Below are 24126 nucleotides of genomic sequence, written 5' to 3' on the forward strand. Positions count from 1 at the left end.
TACATCCCCATCATGGCCCCTGTCCATCTACAGCCCCGTACATCCACACATAACCCCCATCATGGCCCCTGTCCATCTACAGCCCCGTACATCCACATATAACCTCCATCATGGCCCCTGTCCATCTACAGCCCCGTACATCCCCATCATGGCCCCTGTCCATCTACAGCCCCGTACATCCCCATCATGGCCCCTGTACATCATCTACAGCCCCGTACATCCACATATAACCCCCATCATGGCCCCTGTCCATCTACAGCCCCGTACATCCACATATAACCCCCATCATGGCCCCTGTCCATCTACAGCCCCGTACATCCCCATCATGGGCTTGTACATCATCTACAGCCCCGTACATCCACATATAACCCCCATCATGGCCCCTGTCCATCTACAGCCCCGTACATCCCCATCATGGCCCCTGTACATCATCTACAGCCCCGTACATCCACATATAACCCCCATCATGGCCCCTGTCCATCTACAGCCCCGTACATCCACATATAACCCCCATCATGGCCCCTGTCCATCTACAGGCCCGTACATCCCCATCATGGCCCCTGTCCATCTACAGCCCCGTACATCCCCATCATGGGCTTGTACATCATCTACAGCCCCGTACATCCACATATAACCCCCATCATGGCCCCTGTCCATCTACAGCCCCGTACATCCACATATAACCTCCATCATGGCCCCTGTCCATCTACAGCCCCGTACATCCCCATCATGGCCCCTGTCCATCTACAGCCCCGTACATCCACATATAACCTCCATCATGGCCCCTGTCCATCTACAGCCCCGTACATCCCCATCATGGCCCCTGTCCATCTACAGCCCCGTACATCCACATATAACCTTCATCATGGCCCCTGTCCATCTACAGCCCCGTACATCCCCATCATGGCCCCTGTCCATCTACAGCCCCGTACATCCACACATAACCCCCATCATGGCCCCTGTCCATCTACAGCCCCGTACATCCACACATAACCCCCATCATGGCCCCTGTCCATCTACAGCCCCGTATATCCACACATAACCCCCAACATGGCCCCTGTCCATCTACAGCCCCCATCACTGTGCGGTATTTTTTCTTCTAGCAAATATAAGGGTCGGGGGTTACTTGGGGAATAGCGATCACAAAATAATAAGTTTTCATGTCTCCTTTAATAAGATGTGTAGTAGAGGGGTGACAAGGACACGAAACTTCAGGAGGGCAAATTTCCAACGGATGAGAGAGGATCTTGGGGCAATTAACCCCTTTACCCCCAAGGGTGGTTTGCACGTTAATGACTGGGCCAATTTTTACAATTCTGACCACTGTCCCTTTATGAGGTTATAACTCTGGAACGCTTCAATGGATCCTGGTGATTCTGACATTGTTTTCTCGTGACATATTGTACTTCATGACAATGGTAAAAATTCTTTGATAGTACCTGCGTTTATTTGTGAAAAAAACGGAAATTTGGTGAAAATTATGAAAATTTCGCAATTTTCCAACTTTGAATTTTTATGCAATTAAATCACAGAGATATGTCACACAAAATACTTAATAAGTAACATTTCCCACATGTCTACTTTACATCAGCACAATTTTGGAACCAAAATTTTTTTTTGTTAGGGAGTTATAAGGGTTAAAAGTTGACCAGCAATTTCTCATTTCTACAACACCATTTAATTTTAGGGACCACATCTCATTTGAAGTCATTTTGAGGGGTCTATATGATAGAAAATACCCAAGTGTGACACCATTCTAAAAACTACACCCCTCAAGGTGCTCAAAACCATATTCAAGAAGTTTATTAACCCTTCTGGTGCTTCACAGGAATTTTTTGAATGTTTAAATAAAAATGAACATTTAACTTTTCACAAAAAATTTAATTCAGCTCCAATTTGTTTTATTTTACCAAGGGTAACAGGAGAAAATGGACCCCCAACATTGTTGTACAATTTGTCCTGAGTATGCCAATACCCCACATGTGGGGGTAAACCACTGTTTGGGCGCATGGCAGAGCTCGGAAACGAAGGAGTGCCATTTGACTTTTCAATGCAAAATTGACTGGAATTGAGATGGGACGCCATGTTTCGTTTGGAGAGCCCCTGATGTGGCTAAACATTGAAACCCCCCACAAGTGACACCATTTTGGAAAGTAGACCCCCTAAGGAACTTATCTAGAGGTGTGGTGAGCACTTTGACCCAACAAGTGCTTCACAGAAGTTTATAATGTAGAACCGTAAAAATAAAAAATCATATTTTTTCACAAAAATTATCTTTTCGCCCCCAATTTTTTATTTTCCCAAGGGTAAGAGAAGAAATTGGACCCCAAAAGTTGTTGTACAATTTGTCCTGAGTACGCTGATAGCCCATATGTGGGGGTAAACCACTGTTTGGGCGGATGGGAGAGCTCGGAAGGGAAGGAGCGCCGTTTGACTTTTCAAAGCAAAATTGACAGGAATTGAGATGGGACGCCATGTTGCGTTTGAAGAGCCACTGATGTGCCTAAACATTGAAACCCCCCACAAATGACACCATTTTGGAAAGGAGACCCCCTAAGGAACTTATCTAGAGGTGTGGTGAGCACTTTGACCCACCAAGTGCTTCACAGAACTTAATAATGCAGAGCCGTAAAAATAAAACAAAATTTTTTTCCCACAAAAATTATTTTTTTAACCCCCAGTTTTGTATTTTCCTGAGGGTAACAGGAGAAATTGGACCCCAAAATTTGTTGCCCAATTTGTCCTGAGTGCGATGATACACCATATGTGGGGGGAACCACTGTTTGGGCGCATGGGAGGGCTCGGAAGGGAAGGAGCTCCATTTGGAATGAGGACTTAGATGGAATGGTCTGCAGGTGTCACATTGCATTTGCAGAGCCCCTAATGTACCTAAACAGTAGAAACCTCCCACAAGTGACACCATTTTGGAAACTAGACCCCCTAAGGAACTCATCTAGATGTGTTGTGATAGCTTTGAACCCCCAAGTGTTTCACTACAGTTTGTAACGCAGAGCCGTGAAAATTAAAAAAAAAAATCTTTCCCCCCAAAATTATTTTTTAGCCCCCAGTTTTGTATTTTCCTGAGGGTAAGAGGAGAAATTCGACCCCAAAAGTTGTTGTCCAATTTGTCCTGAGTACGCTGATACCCCGTATGTTGGGGGAAACCACCGTTTGAGCGCATGGCAGAGCTCGGAAGGGAAGGAGCGCCATTTGGAATGCAGACTTAGATGGAATGGTCTGCAGACGTCACATTGCGTTTGCAGAACCCCTAATGTACCTAAACAGTAGAAACCCCCCACAAGTGACCCCATATTGGAAACTAGACCCCCCAGGGAACTAATCTAGATGTGTTGTGAGAACTTTGAACCCCCAAGTGTTTCCCTACAGTTTATAACGCAGAGCCGTGAAAATAAAAAATCTTCTTTTTTCCCACAAAAAATATGTTTTAGCCCCGAGTTTTGTATTTTCCCAAGGGTAACAGGAGAAATTAGACCCCAGAAGTTGTTGTCCTATTTGTCCTGAGTACGCTGATCCCCCATATGTTGGGGTAAACCCCTGTTTGGGCCCACGGGAGAGCTCGGAAGGGAAGAAGCACTGTTTTACTTTTTCAACGCAGAATTGGCTGGAATTGAGATCGGACGCCATGTCGCGTTTGGAGAGCCCCTGATGTGCCTAAACAGTGGAAACCCCCCAATTATAACGGAAACCCTAATCCAAACACATCCCTAACCCTAATCCCAACGGTAACCCTAACCACACCTCTAACCCTGACACACCCCTAACCCTAATCCCAACCCTATTCCCAACCGTAAATGTAATCTAAACCCTAACTGTAACTTTAGCCCCAACCCAAACTGTAGCCCTAGCCCTAACCCTAGCCCTAACCCTAATCCTAACCCTAGCCCTAACCCTAGCCCTAGCCCTAACCCTAGCCCTAACCCTAGCCCTAACCCTAACCCTAGCCCTAGCCCTAGCCGCCCTAGCCCTAACCCTAACCCTAACCCTAGCCCTAACCCTAGCCCTAACCCTAACCCTAGCCCTAGCCCTAATGGGAAAATGGATAAATACATTTTTTTAATTTTTCCCTAACTAAGGGGGTGATGAAGGGGGGTTTGATTTACTTTTATAGCGGATTTTTATGATTGGCAGCCGTCACACACTGAAAGACGCTTTTTATTGCAAAAAATATTTTTTGCGTTACCACATTTTGAGAGCTATAATTTTTCTATATTTTGGTCCACAGAGTCATGTGAGGTCTTGTTTTTTGCGGGACGAGTTGACGTTTTTATTGGTAACATTTTCGGGCACGTGACATTTTTTGATCGCTTTTTATTCCGATTTTTGTGAGGCAGAATGACCAAAAACCAGCTATTCATGAATTTCTTTTGGGGGAGGCGTTTATACCGTTCCGCGTTTGGTAAAATTGATAAAGCAGTTTTATTCTTCGGGTCAGTACGATTACAGCGACACCTCATTTATATCATTTTTTTATGTTTTGGCGCTTTTATACGATAAAAACTATTTTATAGAAAAAATAATTATTTTGGCATCGCTTTATTCTCAGGACTATAACTTTTTTATTTTTTTGCTGATGATGCTGTATGGCGGCTCGTTTTTTGCGGGACAAGATGACGTTTTCAGCGGTACCATGGTTATTTATATCTGTCTTTTTGATCGCGTGTTATTCCACTTTTTGTTCGGTGGTATGATAATAAAGCGTTGTTTTTTGCCTCGTTTTTTTTTTTCTTACGGTGTTTACTGAAGGGGTTAACTAGTGGGCCAGTTTTATAGGTCGGGCCGTTACGGACGCGGCGATACTAAATATGTGTACTTCTATTGTTTTTTTTTTTTATTTAGATAAAGAAATGTATTTATGGGAATAATTTTTTTTTTTTTTCATTATTTTGGAATATTTTTTTTTAATTTTTTTTTTACACATTTGAAATTTTTTTTTTTAACTTTTTTACATTGTCCCAGGGGGGGACATCACAGATCAGTGATCTGACAGTTTGCACAGCACTCTGTCAGATCACTGATCTGACATGCAGCGCTGCAGCTTTCACAGTGCCTGATCTGAGCAGGCTCTGTGAAGCCACCTCCCTCCCTGCAGGACCCGGATCCGCGGCCATCTTGGATCCGGGGCTGGAGGGAGCAGGGAGGGAGGTGAGACCCTCGCAGCAACGCGATCACATCGCGTTGCTGCGGGGGGCTCAGGGAAGCCCGCAGGGAGCCCCCTCCCTGCGGGAAGCTTCCCTGTACCGCCGGCACATCGCGATCATCTTTGATCGCAATGTGCCGGGGGCGGTCCGTGACCGCTCCTGGCACATAGTGCCGGATGTCAGCTGCGATAAACAGCTGACACCCGGCCGCGATCGGCGTCGCTCCCCCCGTGAGCGCCGCCGATCGCGCTGGACGTACTATCCCGTCCATGGTCATAGGGGCCCACCCCACATGGACGGGATAGTACGTCCGATGTCAGAAAGGGGTTAACTGGGACGATATCCTGAGACACAAAAATACACAAAGAAAATGGGATGGGAGACGTTTATTAGCATCCTGGATAGGACCTGTGCACAGTATATACCGTATGGAAATAAACATACTAGAAATAGGAGGAAACCAATATGGCTAAATAGAGCTGTAAGGGGCGCAATAAGTGACAAAAAGAAAGCATTTAGAGAATTAAAGGAAGTAGGTAGTGAGGAGGCATTAAATAAATACAGAAAATTAAATAAATTCTGTAAAAAGCAAATCAAGGCAGCAAAGATTGAGACAGAGAGACTCATTGCCAGAGAGTAAAAATAATCCTAAAATATTCTTTAACTACATAAATGGTAAGAAACTAAAAAATGATAGTGTTGGCCCCCTTAAAAATAGTCTGGGTGAGATGGTGGATGAGGATGAGGACAAAGCCAATATGCTAAATGACTTTTTTTCATCAGTATTTACACAAGAAAATCCCATGGCAGACAAAATGACTAGTGATAAAAATTCCCAATTAAATGTCACCTGCTTAACCCAGCAGGAAGTGCGGCGGCGTCTAAAAATCACTAAAATTGACAAATCTCCGGGCCCGGATGGGATCCACCCCCGAGTACTGCAGGAATTAAGTACAGTCATCGATAGACCATTATTATTAATCTTTAAAGACTCCATAATAACAGGGTCTGTACCACAGGACTGGCGTATAGCAAATGTGGTGCCAATATTCAAAAAGGGGACAAAAACTGAACTCGGAAATTATAGGCCAGTAAGCGTAACCTCTACTGTGGGTAAAATCCTGGAGGATTCTAAGGGATGCTATACTGGAGTATCTGAGGAGGAATAACCTCATGACCCAGTATCAGCACGGGTTTACTAGGGACCGTTCATGTCAGACTAATCTGATCAGCTTCTATGAAGAGGTAAGTTCCGGACTGGACCAAGGGAACGCAGTGGACGTAGTGTATATGGACTTTTCAAAAGCTTTTGATACGGTGCCACACAAAAGGTTGATACATAAAATGAGAATAATGGGGATAGGGGAAAATATGTGTAAGTGGGTTGAGAGCTGGCTCAGGGATAGGAAACAAAGGGTGGTTATTAATGGAACACACTCGGACTGGGTAGCGGCAGTGGGGTACCACAGGGGTCAGTATTGGGCCCTCTTCTTTTTAACATATTTATTAATGACCTTGTAGGGGGCATTCAGAGTAGAATTTCAATATTTGCAGATGACACTAAACTCTGCAGGGTAATCAATACAGAGGAGGACAATTTTATATTACAGGATGATTTATGTAAACTAGAAGCTTGGGCTGATAAATGGCAAATGAGCTTTAATGGGGATAAATGTAAGGTCATGCACTTGGGTAGAAGTAATAAGATGTATAATTATGTGCTTAATTCTAAATTTCTGGGCAAAACCGTCAATGAAAAAGACCTGGGTGTATGGGTGGATGACAAACTCATATTCAGTGGCCAGTGTCAGGCAGCTGCTACAAAGGCAAATAAAATAATGGGATGCATTAAAAGAGGCATAGATGCTCATGAGGAGAACATAATTTTACCTCTATACAAGTCACTAGTTCGACCACACTTAGAATACTGTGCACAGTTCTGGTCTCCGGTGTATAAGAAAGACACAGCTGAACTAGAGCGGGTGCAGAGAAGAGCGACCAAGGTTATTAGAGGACTGGGGGGTCTGCAATACCAAGATAGGTTATTACACTTGGGGCTATTTAGTTTGCAAAAACGAAGACTTAGGGGTGATCTTATTTTAATGTATAAATATATGAGGGGACAGTACAAAGACCTTTCTGATGATCTTTTTAATCATAGACCTGAAAGGGGGACAAGGGGGCATCCTCTACGTTTGGAGGAAAAAAGGTTTAAGCATAATAACAGACGCGGGTTCTTTACTGTAAGAGCAGTGAGACTATGGAACTCTCTGCCGTATGATGTTGTAATGAGTGATTCATTACTTACATTTTAGAGGGGACTGGATACCTTTCTGGAAAAGTATAATGTTACAGGGTATATACACTAGATTCCTTGATAGGGCGTTGATCCAGGGAACTAGTCTGATTGCCGTATGTGGAGTCGGGAAGGAATTTTTTTCCCCAAGGTGGAGCTTACTCTTTGCCACACATGGTTTTTTTTTTGCCTTCCTCTGCATCAACATGTTAGGGCATGTTAGGTTAGGCTATGGGTTGAACTAGATGGACTTAGTCTTCCTTCAACTTTAATAACTATGTAACTATGTAAGGTAGGAAAGATAATTAGTTTGGCTTTTGTCCACATTGAGTTTGCAGATGCGAGAAGAGAAGTAGGATATAGCTGATCGACACTCTGGGATTTTGGAGAGCAGAGAGGTGACATCTGAGCCAGAGAGGTAAATCTGAGTGTTATCTGCATATTGATGGTACTGGAAGCCATAGGACTTTGAGTTGTCCCAGGCCAAGGGTATAGATTAAGAGAAGAGGTCCTAGGACATAGCTTCGAGGGACACCAACAGAGAGGGGGCGAGATGAAGAGGTAGTATGGGAGTAGGAAACTCTAAATGTGCGGTTGGTGAGGTAGGATAAGATCCAGGGTAGAGCGAGGTCTTTGACACCAAAGGAAGAGAGGATCTGTAGTAGGAGGCAGTGGTCAACTGTGTCGAAGGCGGAGGATGTGTCTAGGAGGAGTATAAAGAATTGTCTGTTTGCTTTGGCTGTAAGTAAGTCGTTCATAAGTTTGGTCAGGGCAGTCTCAGTGGAATGGTGGAGACGGAAGCCAGATTGTAGGCTGTCGAAGAGAGAGGTAGATGCAAGGTGAGAGGAAAGTTCAGGGTGGACGTGCTGCTCATGTAGTTTGGAAGCAAATTGAAGCAAACATATGGGGCGGTAGCTGGACATAGCGCTCGGGTCAAGGAAAGGCTTTTTGAGCATAGGTGTGATTGTGGCATGTTTGAAAGCAGAGGGGAAGGTACCAGAAGTTAGTGATAGGTTGAAGAGATGGGTTAGGGATGGGACTAGTGTAGTGGTGAGGTGTGATTTGGAGAGAAGATGAGCAAGCTGTCCTTCAGTGATTTTGGAGAGGGAAGTTATGGGGTTAGGGCATTGGTCTGGCATACAAAGGGGTTGTGGTGGACGGACAACAAAGACTTGCCTTCTTTGGTCTATCTTATTATTTTTTTTTTTTTAACCATTCAATTTTTATTGAGAAAACAGAGTACAGTTAAAATGCAACAAGGAAAGGAAAAAGGGGGGAGGAAGGGGGAGGGGAAGAGGCAGACATAAATGTAAATATCCACGATCAAGAATGAAACAAAAAAAATTACAATACATGGGTGCATACATAGCTATGATATCAAACAATTGAGTCAGCTGGCAGAAGAAGGGGGATGGTGGTCAGGCGAGGAAATAAAGGGTGAGGAGACCCAAGGGTCCCACCACGTAAGGACCTTGTTCTTTTTTGCAAGACAGTCCGCAGTAATCGACTCATAACTAAAGTGCAGATTAATTTTGGATAGCAATTCAGGTCTGGAGGGAATATTAGAAGATTTCCAGTGCTTTGCAATACATTGTCGGGCCGCCACAAAAATATTAGAAATAATGGGTTGAAGGGAAGATGGGAAGTCCAAGAGAGATATACCCAATACTGCTAGAGGGCCAGTTAGGTTGATAGGAAGATGGGTCACCTCTGAAAGAATCGCTTCAACCTGACGCCAAAATATTTGCACACTAGGGCAACTCCACCATACATGAGCCAGCGAACCAGAAACCCCACAATTTTTCCAGCATAATGGGGAAGAGGAGGGATAAAATTTAGCTAATTTAACAGGAGTGAAGTACCATAGGAGCTGAATTTTTTTGCTTTGTTCGAGGTGACCAAGACACGAAGAGAATTTGGAAGGATGCAGCATAGCCAAGCTCCAATCCTCCGGGGAAGCCTCGAATGCAAGGGCACCCTCCCAAGTGGACATAAATGGGAGTCTCTCAGAGAAATCATGGGAGAGGAGGGATTTATAAATGATGGAAATGCCATGATCAATCCACGTGTTTGGTCTGAAAAATCTGTGGATTGGGGTCTCCATACCCAGGGGGGACACGGCCACACCGAAGGAGTTACAATGTTTAAGGAGGCTACGAATTTGGAAATACTGAAAAAAAGCCCTAGGAGGCAAGTTATAGCGAGCAGTGAGGTCCGCAAATGATCTTAGGCCCGACTCATTATAGAGATCATTCGCTCGGTGTATTCCGCAGTCCCCCCAGGCAGAGAGAGACAAACCATCTATTGCGTATTCTAATGCTTGAATAGAGACGTAGTCAAATATAAAAGGGAGGTAAGTAGGGCAGAGACCTGTCCAAACCTTAGTGGCGGAGCAAATTGTTTTAAGAGGGGAGCTCCGACTGGGCGGCTGGAGCAAACAGATCTCCAGCAAAAGTTTGAGGGAAACCCTAGGGGCAAAGCACGACTCAATATGGAACCACTGGAGGGAGGAGTTCCCCTCCCACCAAATCTTAAGGGGGTCTAGGAGGGCAGCTTTGTGGTAAAGGTGGATATTAGGGGCACCAAGACCTCCCCTGGCATATGGGAGAGACATTAGGGAGCGTTTTATTCTATGTGGCTTGTTATTCCAAATAAAACGGTCAATAATTGCTTGAAAAGCAGAGAGGTACTTAGAGGGGATAGCGAAGGGGAGGCATCTAAAAAGATATATAAGTTTAGGGAGAATTAACATCTTAGACGTTTGTATCCTAGCCATCCAGGATAGATGAGAACAGGCAAGCTGGTCAATTTCTTTTTTAATTTCTTGGAGGGTTGAATCACAGTTAAGGCGAACAATGTTTTTAATATGGGTAATTTGAATACCTAGATAAGTGAATCCGAGCGGAGACCATATAAAAGGGTAAATATTTTGGATTTGAAGTTGGAGAGAGGAAGAGATAAATAGGGGAAAAATTGTGGACTTGGACAGATTTAGTTTATAATAGGAGGCTTCAGCAAATTGGGTAAGAATGGAAGACACTGCAGATAGAGACTGTAGAGGAGCAGAGCAAGACAATACCACATCGTCGGCGTAGAGGCCAATTTTGTGCTCCTGACTTCCCACCATTACCCCCCTAATGTCAGGGCATTGCCTCACCGCAGCCGCCAGGGGCTCCATGACTAAAGCAAAGATGATGGGGGAGAGGGGGCAACCCTGCCGGGTCCCATTTGAAATAGAAAATATACGGGATTTAAAGCCGGCTGAGCGAACTGAGGCACAAGGATTGGAATACAAAGCCATAATAGCTGAAAAAATCTGGCCAGTAAGACCAAATTTGTGCAAAGTAGATGCTATGTAGCCCCAGTGCACCCGATCGAACGCCTTTTCCGCGTCGAGAGATAGGAACACACTGGGGACGCTCCGCCTCTCCACCACATCCAGCAGGTCGATCAAGCGTCTCGTACCATCTCTAGTTTGCCTACCCGGGACAAACCCAACCTGGTCTGAGTGAACCAAGGATGGGAGCACCGACAGTAACCTATTGGCCCAGACCTTAGCATATATTTTTACATCGCAATTTAGAAGGGCGATGGGACGAAAATTGCCAGGAGAGGTCATAGGTTTCCCAGGTTTAGGAAGTGTCGAAATACAAGCCTCCAGACCCTCTCTCTCAATAGTACCCATAGAGCGCCAGTAGTTAAATAAACGAATGAGAAAAGGAGAGAGGATAGTGAGAAAATGAGAGTAGTATGAGAAGGAAAAGCCATCTGGACCCGGGGCAGAGTGTTTTTTGGCCTCTTTGATTATTTGGGAGATTTCAGTTGCTTCTATAGGGCCGTTAAGGAGCGACAACTGCTCCGGATTAACAGTGGGGAGATTCGCTTTATTCAAAAAAGCGTTAATTGAGTCCTGAGAAGGTTGAGGAGTATTTACGTCAGAATCTAGGTTATATAATGAGGAGTAGTATGAGGCAAATTCTTCAGCGATATGGATTGGGTTGTAAATCCGAGAACCATCTGACTTAAGAAGATAAGCAATTTTGGTTTGGGCTTCTTTTTTTTTTTAACGCGTTTAGCTAGTAAGGTGCCTGCCCTGTCACCCATGGAGTAGAATTTGGCTTTCGATTTCCTGAGCGAATTTTCTGCTCTATGGAGGAGGAGCTGGCGAAGGCGCAGGCGTGCATCAGAAAGATTGGAAAATAATTGAGGGGAGGGGCAGGCTTTGTGGCAAGACTCCAGCCGGGCCACTTCAGCCAAGGCAGATTGAAGATTTAAGTTATACTTGCGTTTAGCTGTCGCAGCCATCTTAATGAAAAGGCCACGAGCCACTGCCTTGTGAGCGAACCAGAGGGAGTCCTCACGCACATCCGCCGAGTCATTAAAGGCAAAGAATTCCTGCAAAGAGTTTTCAATTAGTGTAGAGTTCGCTTGCTCAGAGAGAAGGTGGTCATTAAGGCGCCAGTGTGAAGGGGGTCTGATTGCAAGAGGGTCTTCTAGGGAGACTGACACAGGAGCATGATCAGACCAAGTGATATTACCTATATTTGCAGACATGCAGTGAGGGAGAGCGACATCATCTACTAAAATATAATCAATTCTACTGTAAGAACCATGACGAGGGGACCAAAATGTGTAGTCTCTCTCATTACAATGGAGATATCTCCAGATATCGTGTAAATTGTAGGAGCTAATCAGCTGGGCCGCATCACCCCTGGCCACGGCCGACGATGAACAGTCCAGATTCTTGGATACTGGAATGTTAAAGTCTCCAGCAACTAATTTATGACCATGCTGATAATTACCTAAGATTTGAAATAAATTATTTAGAAATTTAACCTGACCAAAATTTGGGCCATACACAGAGGCAATGGTGTAAGGGGTATTGTTGATTAAACATAAAATTATAATGTATCTGCCCGCGGGGTCGGCTGTAGAACTAATTAGCTGGAAAGAGTTAGCCTTGCTAAAAAAAATTGCCACCCCAGCCTTTTTGGTCTTCCCATTCGCAAAAAATTGGTGGGGGGTATAGATTCGAATACATTCTTATATTGTCCCGTTCTAGTAAATGAGTCTCCTGTAAGCATATAATATCGTGTTTGGATTTAGCGAGCTGACGCCAGACAATCGATCTCTTACCAGGGGAGTTGAGGCCGTTAACATTAATAGAATATAAAGAAACACTCATTGTAATATGTTACACAATTTGCTGAAGAAGATACGCAAACCCATTACCCACAAAAAAAGCATAAACATGTCGTGGGATACCTCGCAAACTCCATCTGCGACGAGGGGGGGGAAGAGGGAAAGAAGGGGGGAGAGGGAGGGAAGGAGGAGAAGGGAAAAACAAACATACAAAATCCAAACATTTAAACAAGGGAACATCCAGGGAAATCCTGAGTCTGAGGTGAAAATAGAAAACAGTTCACCAATGGGGCAATATGCTGAGCGGAGTCCTGCCAGGAACCAGCCTCAGCAAAAAAGAGAACTAGAACTGAGCGGGAAAAAGGAAAAAATAAATTCTTCCAGCCAGGAAATGGTTAAAATAGACACTTCAGGCGACCTTCCAGTCAGGGGTAATACGGCGTCTCCGGGGACCAGATCCTCCAGGTTTGGTGGAAGCAGAGGCAGGAGTGGGCACAGGAGGGTCAAAACCCCATTGGGACAGGGTCTTGGCTGCTTGCGACGGGGATAGGCACGTGGTAAATGAACCGTCTTTACGAATGCAAAGTTTGGTGGGGAAACCCCAACGGTATAATATACCCTTTTCCCTCAGGATTGAGGTGTATGGTGCAAAAGCCCTGCGGAGGGCTAGAGTTCCTGGAGACAGATCAGGGAAAACTGCAATGGTAGCAAATCGTTCAGGTAGCGACGACTTCGATCTTAGTGCTTGCAGAAATTCCTCCTTCATGACAAAAAAAATGGATGCGAGCTAGTACATCTCTGGGTACCGCAGGGTCAAGACCTGAGGGTTTAGGGATCCGATGAATACGGTCGATCACAACGTCATCTTTGGAATAAAGTGGGAGAATAGATGTGATAAAGTCTTGTAGAAAGGCTCTGAGATCATCAGCCCCAATTGATTCAGCAATGCCTCTTAGTTTCACATTATTTCTCCTGGATCTGTCTTCCAAATCCAGGGTTTTAGCATGAGTTTTGGTAACAAGCAGCTGCAGGTTATCATGAGCTTCCCACAAATCATTGTGAGAAGCTACCAGTTCGGACATGTTATTTTCAAGATGATCCGTGCGGCCTCCCAGCTCCTCCACCTCCCCCCTGAGCTCTGCCATCATGGAACGCATATCCTCCTGCAGGGAGGTACGGAGGTCACCAAGCATGTCTCTGAGCAGCGCTGCTGTAACTGGAGCCTCTGAGAGATCAGCCACTGCTGTGCTTGAGGCAGAAGACTGAGAGCCTCAGCGTGCAGCTCTGGAGGATCTAGGAGAAAGCGGCGCCATCTTAGGCCTCTGAGGCTGCTGAGGGGTGGCTGCAAAGAAGTCCACAATGCGCCTGGAAGGGTCCCCTGCGCCGGCTTTAGATTTCCCCATACACTCACCGAACGGTAAGGAGCAGGAGTGGGGAGTTCTGGAGGAGAAGGCACCGTCTGTGCACTGCTGTGTGCCGCTTTATGAGTCCTGGGAATGGAGCTCCCACACTATGCAACCTGCACCATCAGAAGTCAGGCCACGCCCCTGGTCTATCTTATTTTTGAAGTGTGTGGAAAAGTCCTCAACAGAGATTAAAGAAGTCGGAGGGTGCAGTGGTGGGCGGAGGAGGGAGTTAAAGGTGTTGAACAACTGTTTGGGATTGTGGGATAAAGAAGATACGAGGGATGTGAAGTAGGCCTGTATAGCAGAGGTGAGAGCTGATTTGAGTGCGAGTGTTGCTTGTTTGAGTGCAGTGAAATAATCTTGCGGATTCGTTTTCTTCCAATGCCGTTCTGCAATTCTGGATACTTCCCGAACCTTTTTAGTGATGTTATTGTGCCAGGGTTGTCTATTGATTCGTCGCACTCTGCTATGCATGACAGGGGCGACCAAGTCGATGGCTAATGCCAGAGTGGCATTGTAGAGGCAGTGTCTGTGTCGTGGAGTGACTCTATTCAGCCACTGTCCTCCATCACTTCAGAGAGTGTGCGAGGGTCTAGATGTGCAAGGTTTTTGTGGGGGTGCGCATGTTGCTGGACATGGGTGACAGGCGTGGAGGACAGTGATGAGAAAGTGAGTAGATGGTGGTCAGATAGAGAGGGGAGGTGGTAAAGTTAGATAGGTAGCAGAAACGGGTGAAGACCAGGTCTAATGTATGTCCATCTGTGTGGGTGGCTGAGGAGGACCACGGAGTAAGTCTAAAAGATGAAGTAAGGGACTAGAGTTTAGAGGCTGTTGACTGGTGGGTGTCAATGGGGATGTTGAAGTCACCCATGATGATGATGGGAATGTCAGCAGACAGAAAGTGAAAGAGCCAGGTGGAGAATTGGTCAATAAAGGCAGTGGTCGGGCCCGGAGGTCGGTATATGATGGCCACTTGGACAGAGTGGACTTCAAAAGTGGGGAGGATAAAGGAGGGTAGAGGTGGAATTTGGTTAAAGGTAAGGTTGGAAGAAAGGAGAAGGCCCACTTCTCCACCTCCGCCATGTCTGTTGCCAGGAGGAGGAGTGTGGGTGAAGTGGAGGCCGCCGTAACATAGCGCAGCAGGGGAGGCTGTGTCAGAGGGTGTCAGCCATGTTTCGGTGAGGCCCAGGAAGGAAAGATTGCGAGAGGTCGTGAATCACGTGGAGTTTATTGCAGACGGAGCGGGCATTCCAGAGTGATCCAGAGGGAGGAAGCAGGGTGATGGTCGTCAAGTGCACGGATTTGAGGTGGGCATGATTTCGGGTGTTTATGTTGAGTTGGGAGCAATAGAAGGAGGTAATAATGGGAGGTATGAGATGTGGGGTTCCAGGATTGGGAAATGTCGCCAGCAGTGAGGAGAAGCAGAGCAGGTGGGAGAAGGGGAGTGGGCAGCTTGTTTTGTGTTTTATTAGGAGAGATCTGAGGTTGAGGAGCAAGTCAGCGGAGGAGGTCAGGTGGGGAGGCAGGAGGGAAGGAGAGATTATTACTTGGTTAGAGGGTGCTGGGGTTTGGGGATAGCGAATGAGAGTGAGGAGTAATGAAGCCAAATCTGTTAGAGCGTATGTCAGCATGATGAGTAAGTGTTGTGGAAAGGGAAAGAAATTTAGTACATTTATTAACAGTGGTTAGTCTTACCTTCTGTTCACTTCTGGCTCATTTCTGGCATATTTCTGCTGTTGTCCTTTTAGAGCCATCTTTATACCTGCGGCTCTGAATTTATAACGGGCTAAGTGCACATGAAATAGGCCAGGTGTGATCAGGAGGGAGGAGCAGCAGGGAGACTGATCACAGACACAGGAGGGGATTAATTAGAAGTTAGAAGGGAAAATGCAAAAAGGAAATAGAATCAAATGGTGATGGAAAGATAAAGCCAACTGTGTGTTAGCATCAAAGAATTATCGTGTGAAAACATGCAGGAAGGAAACCCCCTCCAAAAAAAACAGTAATAGCAACCACTGGACATACCAGGAATAGCAGGCTGATACAGGGTGAGAAGGATCAGGAAAGTTGGGTGATGGGATTGGGATTGCAGCCAGAGAACATACCTGAGGATGAAGCAGATCGATTGTCAGATTGATAGCAGTAATGTAATGAAGCATAGTAATAATAATAATGAAGCATCTATAGTAGGGGTTTGTTTTTCTGGTATATTTCTGCTGTTATCCTTTTAGAGCTGTCCTTATAGAGACAGACCACGTCTCATCATGGCCCCTGTACATCATCTACAGCCCCATACATCCACACATAACCCCCATCATGGCCCCTGTCCATCTACAGCCCCGTACATCCACACACAACCCCCATCATGGCCCCTGTACCTCATCTACAGCCCCGTATATCCACACACAACCCCCATCATGGCCCCTGTACCTCATCTACAGCCCCGTATATCCACACACAACCCCCATCATGGCCCCTGTCCATCTACAGCCCCGTATATCCACACATAACCCCCATCATGGCCCCCTGTACCTCATCTACAGCCCCGTATATCCACACACAACCCCCATCATGGCCCCCTGTACCTCATCTACAGCCCCGTATATCCACACACAACCCCCATCATGGCCCCTGTCCATCTACAGCCCCGTATATCCACACATAACCCCCATCATGGCCCCCTGTACCTCATCTACAGCCCCGTATATCCACACACATAACCCCCATCATGGCCCCCTGTACCTCATCTACAGCCCCGTATATCCACACATAACCCCCATCATGGCCCCTGTCCATCTACAGCCCCGTATATCCACACATAACCCCCATCATGGCCCCTGTCCATCTACAGCCCCGTATATCCACACATAACCCCCATCATGGCCCCCTGTACCTCATCTACAGCCCCGTATATCCACATCATGGCCCCTGTCCATCTACAGCCCTGTACATCCACATCATGGCCCCTGTCCATCTACAGCCCCGTACATCCACACATAACCCCCATCATGGCCCCTGTCCATCTACAGCCCCGTATATCCACACACATAACCCCCATCATGGCCCCCTGTACCTCATCTACAGCCCCGTATATCCACACATAACCCCCATCATGGCCCCCTGTACCTCATCTACAGCCCCGTATATCCACACATAACCCCCATCATGGCCCCTGTCCATCTACAGCCCCGTATATCCACATATAACCCCCATCATGGCCCCTGTCCATCTACAGCCCCGTACATCCACATATAACCCCCATCATGGCCCCTGTCCATCTACAGCCCCGTACATCCACATATAACCCCCATCATGGCCCCTGTCCATCTACAGCCCCGTATATCCACACATAACCCCCATCATGGCCCCCTGTCCATCTACAGCCCCGTATATCCACACATAACCCCCATCATGGCCCCTGTCCATCTACAGCCCCGTATATCCACACATAACCCCCATCATGGCCCCTGTACCTCATCTACAGCCCCGTATATCCACACATAACCCCCATCATGGCCCCTGTCCATCTACAGCCCCGTACATCCACACATAACCCCCATCATGGCCCCCTGTACCTCATCTACAGCCCCGTATATCCACACACATAACCCCCATCATGGCCCCCTGTACCTCATCTACAGCCCCGTACATCCACACACATAACCCCCATCATGGCCCCTGTCCATCTACAGCCCCGTACATCCACACATAACCCCCATCATGGCCCCCTGTACCTCATCTACAGCCCCGTATATCCACACACATAACCCCCATCATGGCCCCCTGTACCTCATCTACAGCCCCGTATATCCACACACATAACCCCCATCATGGCCCCTGTCCATCTACAGCCCCGTATATCCACACATAACCCCCATCATGGCCCCTGTACCTCATCTACAGCCCCGTACATCCACACACATAACCCCCATCATGGCCCCTGTACCTCATCTACAGCCCCGTACATCCACACACATAACCCCCATCATGGCCCCTGTCCATCTACAGCCCCGTATATCCACACATAACCCCCATCATGGCCCCTGTACCTCATCTACAGCCCCGTATATCCACACATAACCCCCATCATGGCCCCTGTCCATCTACAGCCCCGTACATCCACACATAACCCCCATCATGGCCCCCTGTACCTCATCTACAGCCCCGTATATCCACACACATAACCCCCATCATGGCCCCCTGTACCTCATCTACAGCCCCGTATATCCACACACATAACCCCCATCATGGCCCCTGTCCATCTACAGCCCCGTATATCCACACATAACCCCCATCATGGCCCCTGTACCTCATCTACAGCCCCGTATATCCACACACATAACCCCCATCATGGCCCCCTGTACCTCATCTACAGCCCCGTATATCCACACACATAACCCCCATCATGGCCCCCTGTACCTCATCTACAGCCCCGTATATCCACACACATAACCCCCATCATGGCCCCTGTCCATCTACAGCCCCGTATATCCACACATATAACCCCCATCATGGCCCCCTGTACCTCATCTACAGCCCCGTATATCCACACACATAACCCCCATCAAGGCCCCTGTATCTCATCTACAGCCCCGTATATCCACACACATAACCCCCATCATGGCCCCCTGTACCTCATCTACAGCCCCGTACATCCACACATAACCCCCATCATGGCCCCCTGTACCTCATCTACAGCCCCGTATATCCACACACATAACCCCCATCATGGCCCCCTGTACCTCATCTACAGCCCCGTATATCCACACACATAACCCCCATCATGGCCCCCTGTACCTCATCTACAGCCCCGTACATCCACACACATAACCCCCATCATGGCCCCTGTCCATCTACAGCCCCGTATATCCACACATATAACCCCCATCATGGCCCCCTGTACCTCATCTACAGCCCCGTACATCCACACACATAACCCCCATCATGGCCCCCTGTACCTCATCTACAGCCCCGTATATCCACACACATAACCCCCATCATGGCCCCCTGTACCTCATCTACAGCCCCGTACATCCACACACATAACCCCCATCATGGCCCCTGTCCATCTACAGCCCCGTATATCCACACACATAACCCCCATCATGGCCCCTGTACCTCATCTACAGCCCCGTATATCCACACACATAACCCCCATCATGGCCCCCTGTACCTCATCTACAGCCCCGTATATCCACACACATAACCCCCATCATGGCCCCTGTCCATCTACAGCCCCGTATATCCACACACATAACCCCCATCATGGCCCCTGTACCTCATCTACAGCCCCGTATATCCACACACATAACCCCCATCAAGGCCCCTGTATCTCATCTACAGCCCCGTACATCCACACACATAACCCCCATCAAGGCCCCTGTATCTCATCTACAGCCCCGTATATCCACACACATAACCCCCATCATGGCCCCCTGTACCTCATCTACAGCCCCGTACATCCACACACATAACCCCCATCATGGCCCCTGTACCTCATCTACAGCCCCGTATATCCACACACATAACCCCCATCATGGCCCCCTGTACCTCATCTACAGCCCCGTATATCCACACACATAACCCCCATCATGGCCCCCTGTACCTCATCTACAGCCCCGTATATCCACACACATAACCCCCATCATGGCCCCTGTCCATCTACAGCCCCGTATATCCACACACATAACCCCCATCATGGCCCCTGTACCTCATCTACAGCCCCGTATATCCACACACATAACCCCCATCATGGCCCCTGTACCTCATCTACAGCCCCGTATATCCACACACATAACCCCCATCATGGCCCCTGTACCTCATCTACAGCCCCGTATATCCACACACATAACCCCCATCATGGCCCCCTGTACCTCATCTACAGCCCCGTATATCCACACACATAACCCCCATCATGGCCCCCTGTACCTCATCTACAGCCCCGTATATCCACACATATAACCCCCATCATGGCCCCTGTACCTCATCTACAGCCCCGTATATCCACACACATAACCCCCATCATGGCCCCTGTACCTCATCTACAGCCCCGTATATCCACACACATAACCCCCATCATGGCCCCCTGTACCTCATCTACAGCCCCGTATATCCACACACATAACCCCCATCATGGCCCCTGTCCATCTACAGCCCCGTATATCCACACACATAACCCCCATCATGGCCCCTGTACCTCATCTACAGCCCCGTATATCCACACACATAACCCCCATCATGGCCCCCTGTACCTCATCTACAGCCCCGTATATCCACACATATAACCCCCATCATGGCCCCCTGTACCTCATCTACAGCCCCGTATATCCACACACATAACCCCCATCATGGCCCCCTGTACCTCATCTACAGCCCCGTACATCCACACACATAACCCCCATCATGGCCCCTGTCCATCTACAGCCCCGTATATCCACACACATAACCCCCATCATGGCCCCTGTACCTCATCTACAGCCCCGTATATCCACACACATAACCCCCATCATGGCCCCTGTACCTTATCTACAGCCCCGTATATCCACACATAACCCCCATCATGGCCCCTGTACCTCATCTACAGCCCCGTACATCCACACACATAACCCCCATCATGGCCCCTGTACCTCATCTACAGCCCCGTACATCCACACACATAACCCCCATCATGGCCCCCTGTACCTCATCTACAGCCCCGTATATCCACACACATAACCCCCATCATGGCCCCTGTCCATCTACAGCCCCGTATATCCACACACATAACCCCCATCATGGCCCCTGTATCTCATCTACAGCCCCGTATATCCACACACATAACCCCCATCATGGCCCCTGTACCTCATCTACAGCCCCGTACATCCACACACATAACCCCCATCATGGCCCCCTGTACCTCATCTACAGCCCCGTATATCCACACACATAACCCCCATCATGGCCCCTGTCCATCTACAGCCCCGTATATCCACACACATAACCCCCATCATGGCCCCTGTACCTCATCTACAGCCCCGTATATCCACACACATAACCCCCATCATGGCCCCTGTACCTTATCTACAGCCCCGTATATCCACACATAACCCCCATCATGGCCCCTGTACCTCATCTACAGCCCCGTACATCCACACACATAACCCCCATCATGGCCCCCTGTACCTCATCTACAGCCCCGTATATCCACACACATAACCCCCATCATGGCCCCCTGTACCTCATCTACAGCCCCGTATATCCACACACATAACCCCCATCATGGCCCCTGTCCATCTACAGCCCCGTATATCCACACACATAACCCCCATCATGGCCCCCTGTCCATCTACAGCCCCGTATATCCACACATATAACCCCCATCATGGCCCCTGTACCTCATCTACAGCCCCGTATATCCACACACATAACCCCCATCATGGCCCCTGTACCTCATCTACAGCCCCGTATATCCACACACATAACCCCCATCATGGCCCCCTGTACCTCATCTACAGCCCCGTATATCCACACACATAACCCCCATCATGGCCCCTGTCCATCTACAGCCCCGTATATCCACACACATAACCCCCATCATGGCCCCCTGTCCATCTACAGCCCCGTATATCCACACACATAACCCCCATCATGGCCCACTGTACCTCATCTACAGCCCCGTATATCCACACATAACCCCCATCATGGCCCCCTGTACCTCATCTACAGCCCCGTATATCCACACATAACCCCCATCATGGCCCCTGTATCTCATCTACAGCCCCGTACATCCACACACATAACCCCCATCATGGCCCCCTGTACCTCATCTACAGCCCCGTATATCCACACACATAACCCCCATCATGGCCCCCTGTACCTCATCTACAGCCCCGTATATCCACACACATAACCCCCATCATGGCCCCCTGTACCTCATCTACAGCCCCGTATATCCACACATAACCCCCATCATGGCCCCCTGTACCTCATCTACAGCCCCGTACATCCACACATAACCCCCATCATGGCCCCCTGTACCTCATCTACAGCCCCGTATATCCACACACATAACCCCCATCATGGCCCCCTGTACCTCATCTACAGCCCCGTATATCCACACACATAACCCCCATCATGGCCCCTGTCCATCTACAGCCCCGTATATCCACACACATAACCCCCATCATGGCCCCTGTCCATCTACAGCCCCGTATATCCACACACATAACCCCCATCATGGCCCCTGTCCATCTACAGCCCCGTATATCCACACACATAACCCCCATCATGGCCCCTGTATCTCATCTACAGCCCCGTACATCCACACACATAACCCCCATCATGGCCCCCTGTACCTCATCTACAGCCCCGTATATCCACACACATAACCCCCATCATGGCCCCTGTATCTCATCTACAGCCCCGTACATCCACACACATAACCCCCATCATGGCCCCCTGTATCTCATCTACAGCCCCGTACATCCACACACATAACCCCCATCATGGCCCCTGTACCTCATCTACAGCCCCGTATATCCACACACATAACCCCCATCATGGCCCCTGTACCTCATCTACAGCCCCGTATATCCACACATAACCCCCATCATGGCCCCCTGTACCTCATCTACAGCCCCGTACATCCACACACATAACCCCCATCATGGCCCCCTGTACCTCATCTACAGCCCCGTATATCCACACACATAACCCCCATCATGGCCCCCTGTACCTCATCTACAGCCCCGTACATCCACACACATAACCCCCATCATGGCCCCTGTACCTCATCTACAGCCCCGTACATCCACACACATAACCCCCATCATGGCCCCTGTACCTCATCTACAGCCCCGTACATCCACACACATAACCCCCATCATGGCCCCTGTATCTCATCTACAGCCCCGTATATCCACACATAACCCCCATCATGGCCCCTGTACCTCATCTACAGCCCCGTATATCCACACACATAACCCCCATCATGGCCCCCTGTACCTCATCTACAGCCCCGTATATCCACACATAACCCCCATCATGGCCCCTGTACCTCATCTACAGCCCCGTACATCCACACACATAACCCCCATCATGGCCCCTGTATCTCATCTACAGCCCCGTATATCCACACATAACCCCCATCATGGCCCCCTGTACCTCATCTACAGCCCCGTATATCCACACACATAACCCCCATCATGGCCCCCTGTACCTCATCTACAGCCCCGTACATCCACACATAACCCCCATCATGGCCCCCTGTACCTCATCTACAGCCCCGTATATCCACACACATAACCCCCATCATGGCCCCCTGTACCTCATCTACAGCCCCGTACATCCACACATAACCCCCATCATGGCCCCCTGTATCTCATCTACAGCCCCGTACATCCACACACATAACCCCCATCATGGCCCCTGTACCTCATCTACAGCCCCGTATATCCACACACGTCTGTGGCTCATTGATGTCCCCTGTTGTACTCTGTCCCGTTCTTTCGGTCGCAGGGGAGGTTGAGACTAATCTGTACTTCTGCTCACACTTCAACAAGGAGCTGGAGATCTACAAGAAGCAGGTAAGTGTTGTTGGGCCTCAGTGGCCATTTGCAGACATTTGCTCATTCTCATGATGACCCCTGGTTCCTGACCCTGCAGGTTCTCATTAACCTGGTGGACCAGACCGGCCGTGAGAAGATCATTGGTGATGCTTATATGAAGCAGGTTCTGATGTTCAACTGCTCCAACCTGACTTACGTGACCTTTGACTTTCATGAGCACTGGTAACGTATGCAATGGGGTTCTCCACATTCCCTACAAATTACTGAACAATGTCCCCTGCAGTCAGGTGGTGCAATCTTCCCCTTGTTCCTGCTCAGCTCTTTGAGGCATTGATTCTTGAATCGACTCATGGCTTCTGCTGACCGGACACTGAAGATTAGCCTCTCTGTATTTACAACTTGTCTGCCTCTTTTCTCTATTTCTGGCAGTCGAGGGATGAAGTTTGAAAACGTGCAGACTCTGACAGATGCCATCAGTGACATCATCCTGGACATGAAGTGGTGCTGGTGAGTGGCGCCCCAATGACAGGGAGACCGGCGATATCGCTGTCTCTTTATGCTGGATTTTATCTTTGCAG

General features: G+C 48.3%; 1 protein-coding gene across 8 annotated transcripts in view; it reads left to right on the forward strand.

Moving 5' to 3' along the window:
- The window catches only part of INPP5F (inositol polyphosphate-5-phosphatase F), a 160351-nt gene that overhangs the window by 73633 nt on the left and 62592 nt on the right, over nucleotides 1–24126 (forward strand). For 7 of the 8 annotated variants that reach the window (XR_011318442.1, XR_011318443.1, XM_069752654.1 and 4 more), the window contains exons 9-11: nucleotides 23499–23566; nucleotides 23646–23770; nucleotides 23978–24055. Coding sequence is in view for 6 of the 8 variants with exons in the window: in XM_069752654.1 (XP_069608755.1) it covers nucleotides 23499–23566; nucleotides 23646–23770; nucleotides 23978–24055 (271 nt within the window). In the remaining 2 variants the exon portion in view is untranslated. Of the gene's footprint in view, nucleotides 1–13851; nucleotides 14015–23498; nucleotides 23567–23645; nucleotides 23771–23977; nucleotides 24056–24126 lie in introns of those variants that run through there. The other variant, XM_069752658.1, reaches the window with a different exon arrangement.

This window comes from Ranitomeya imitator, chromosome 2 (genome assembly GCF_032444005.1).
Source record: "Ranitomeya imitator isolate aRanImi1 chromosome 2, aRanImi1.pri, whole genome shotgun sequence".
NCBI lineage: Eukaryota > Metazoa > Chordata > Amphibia > Anura > Dendrobatidae > Ranitomeya > Ranitomeya imitator.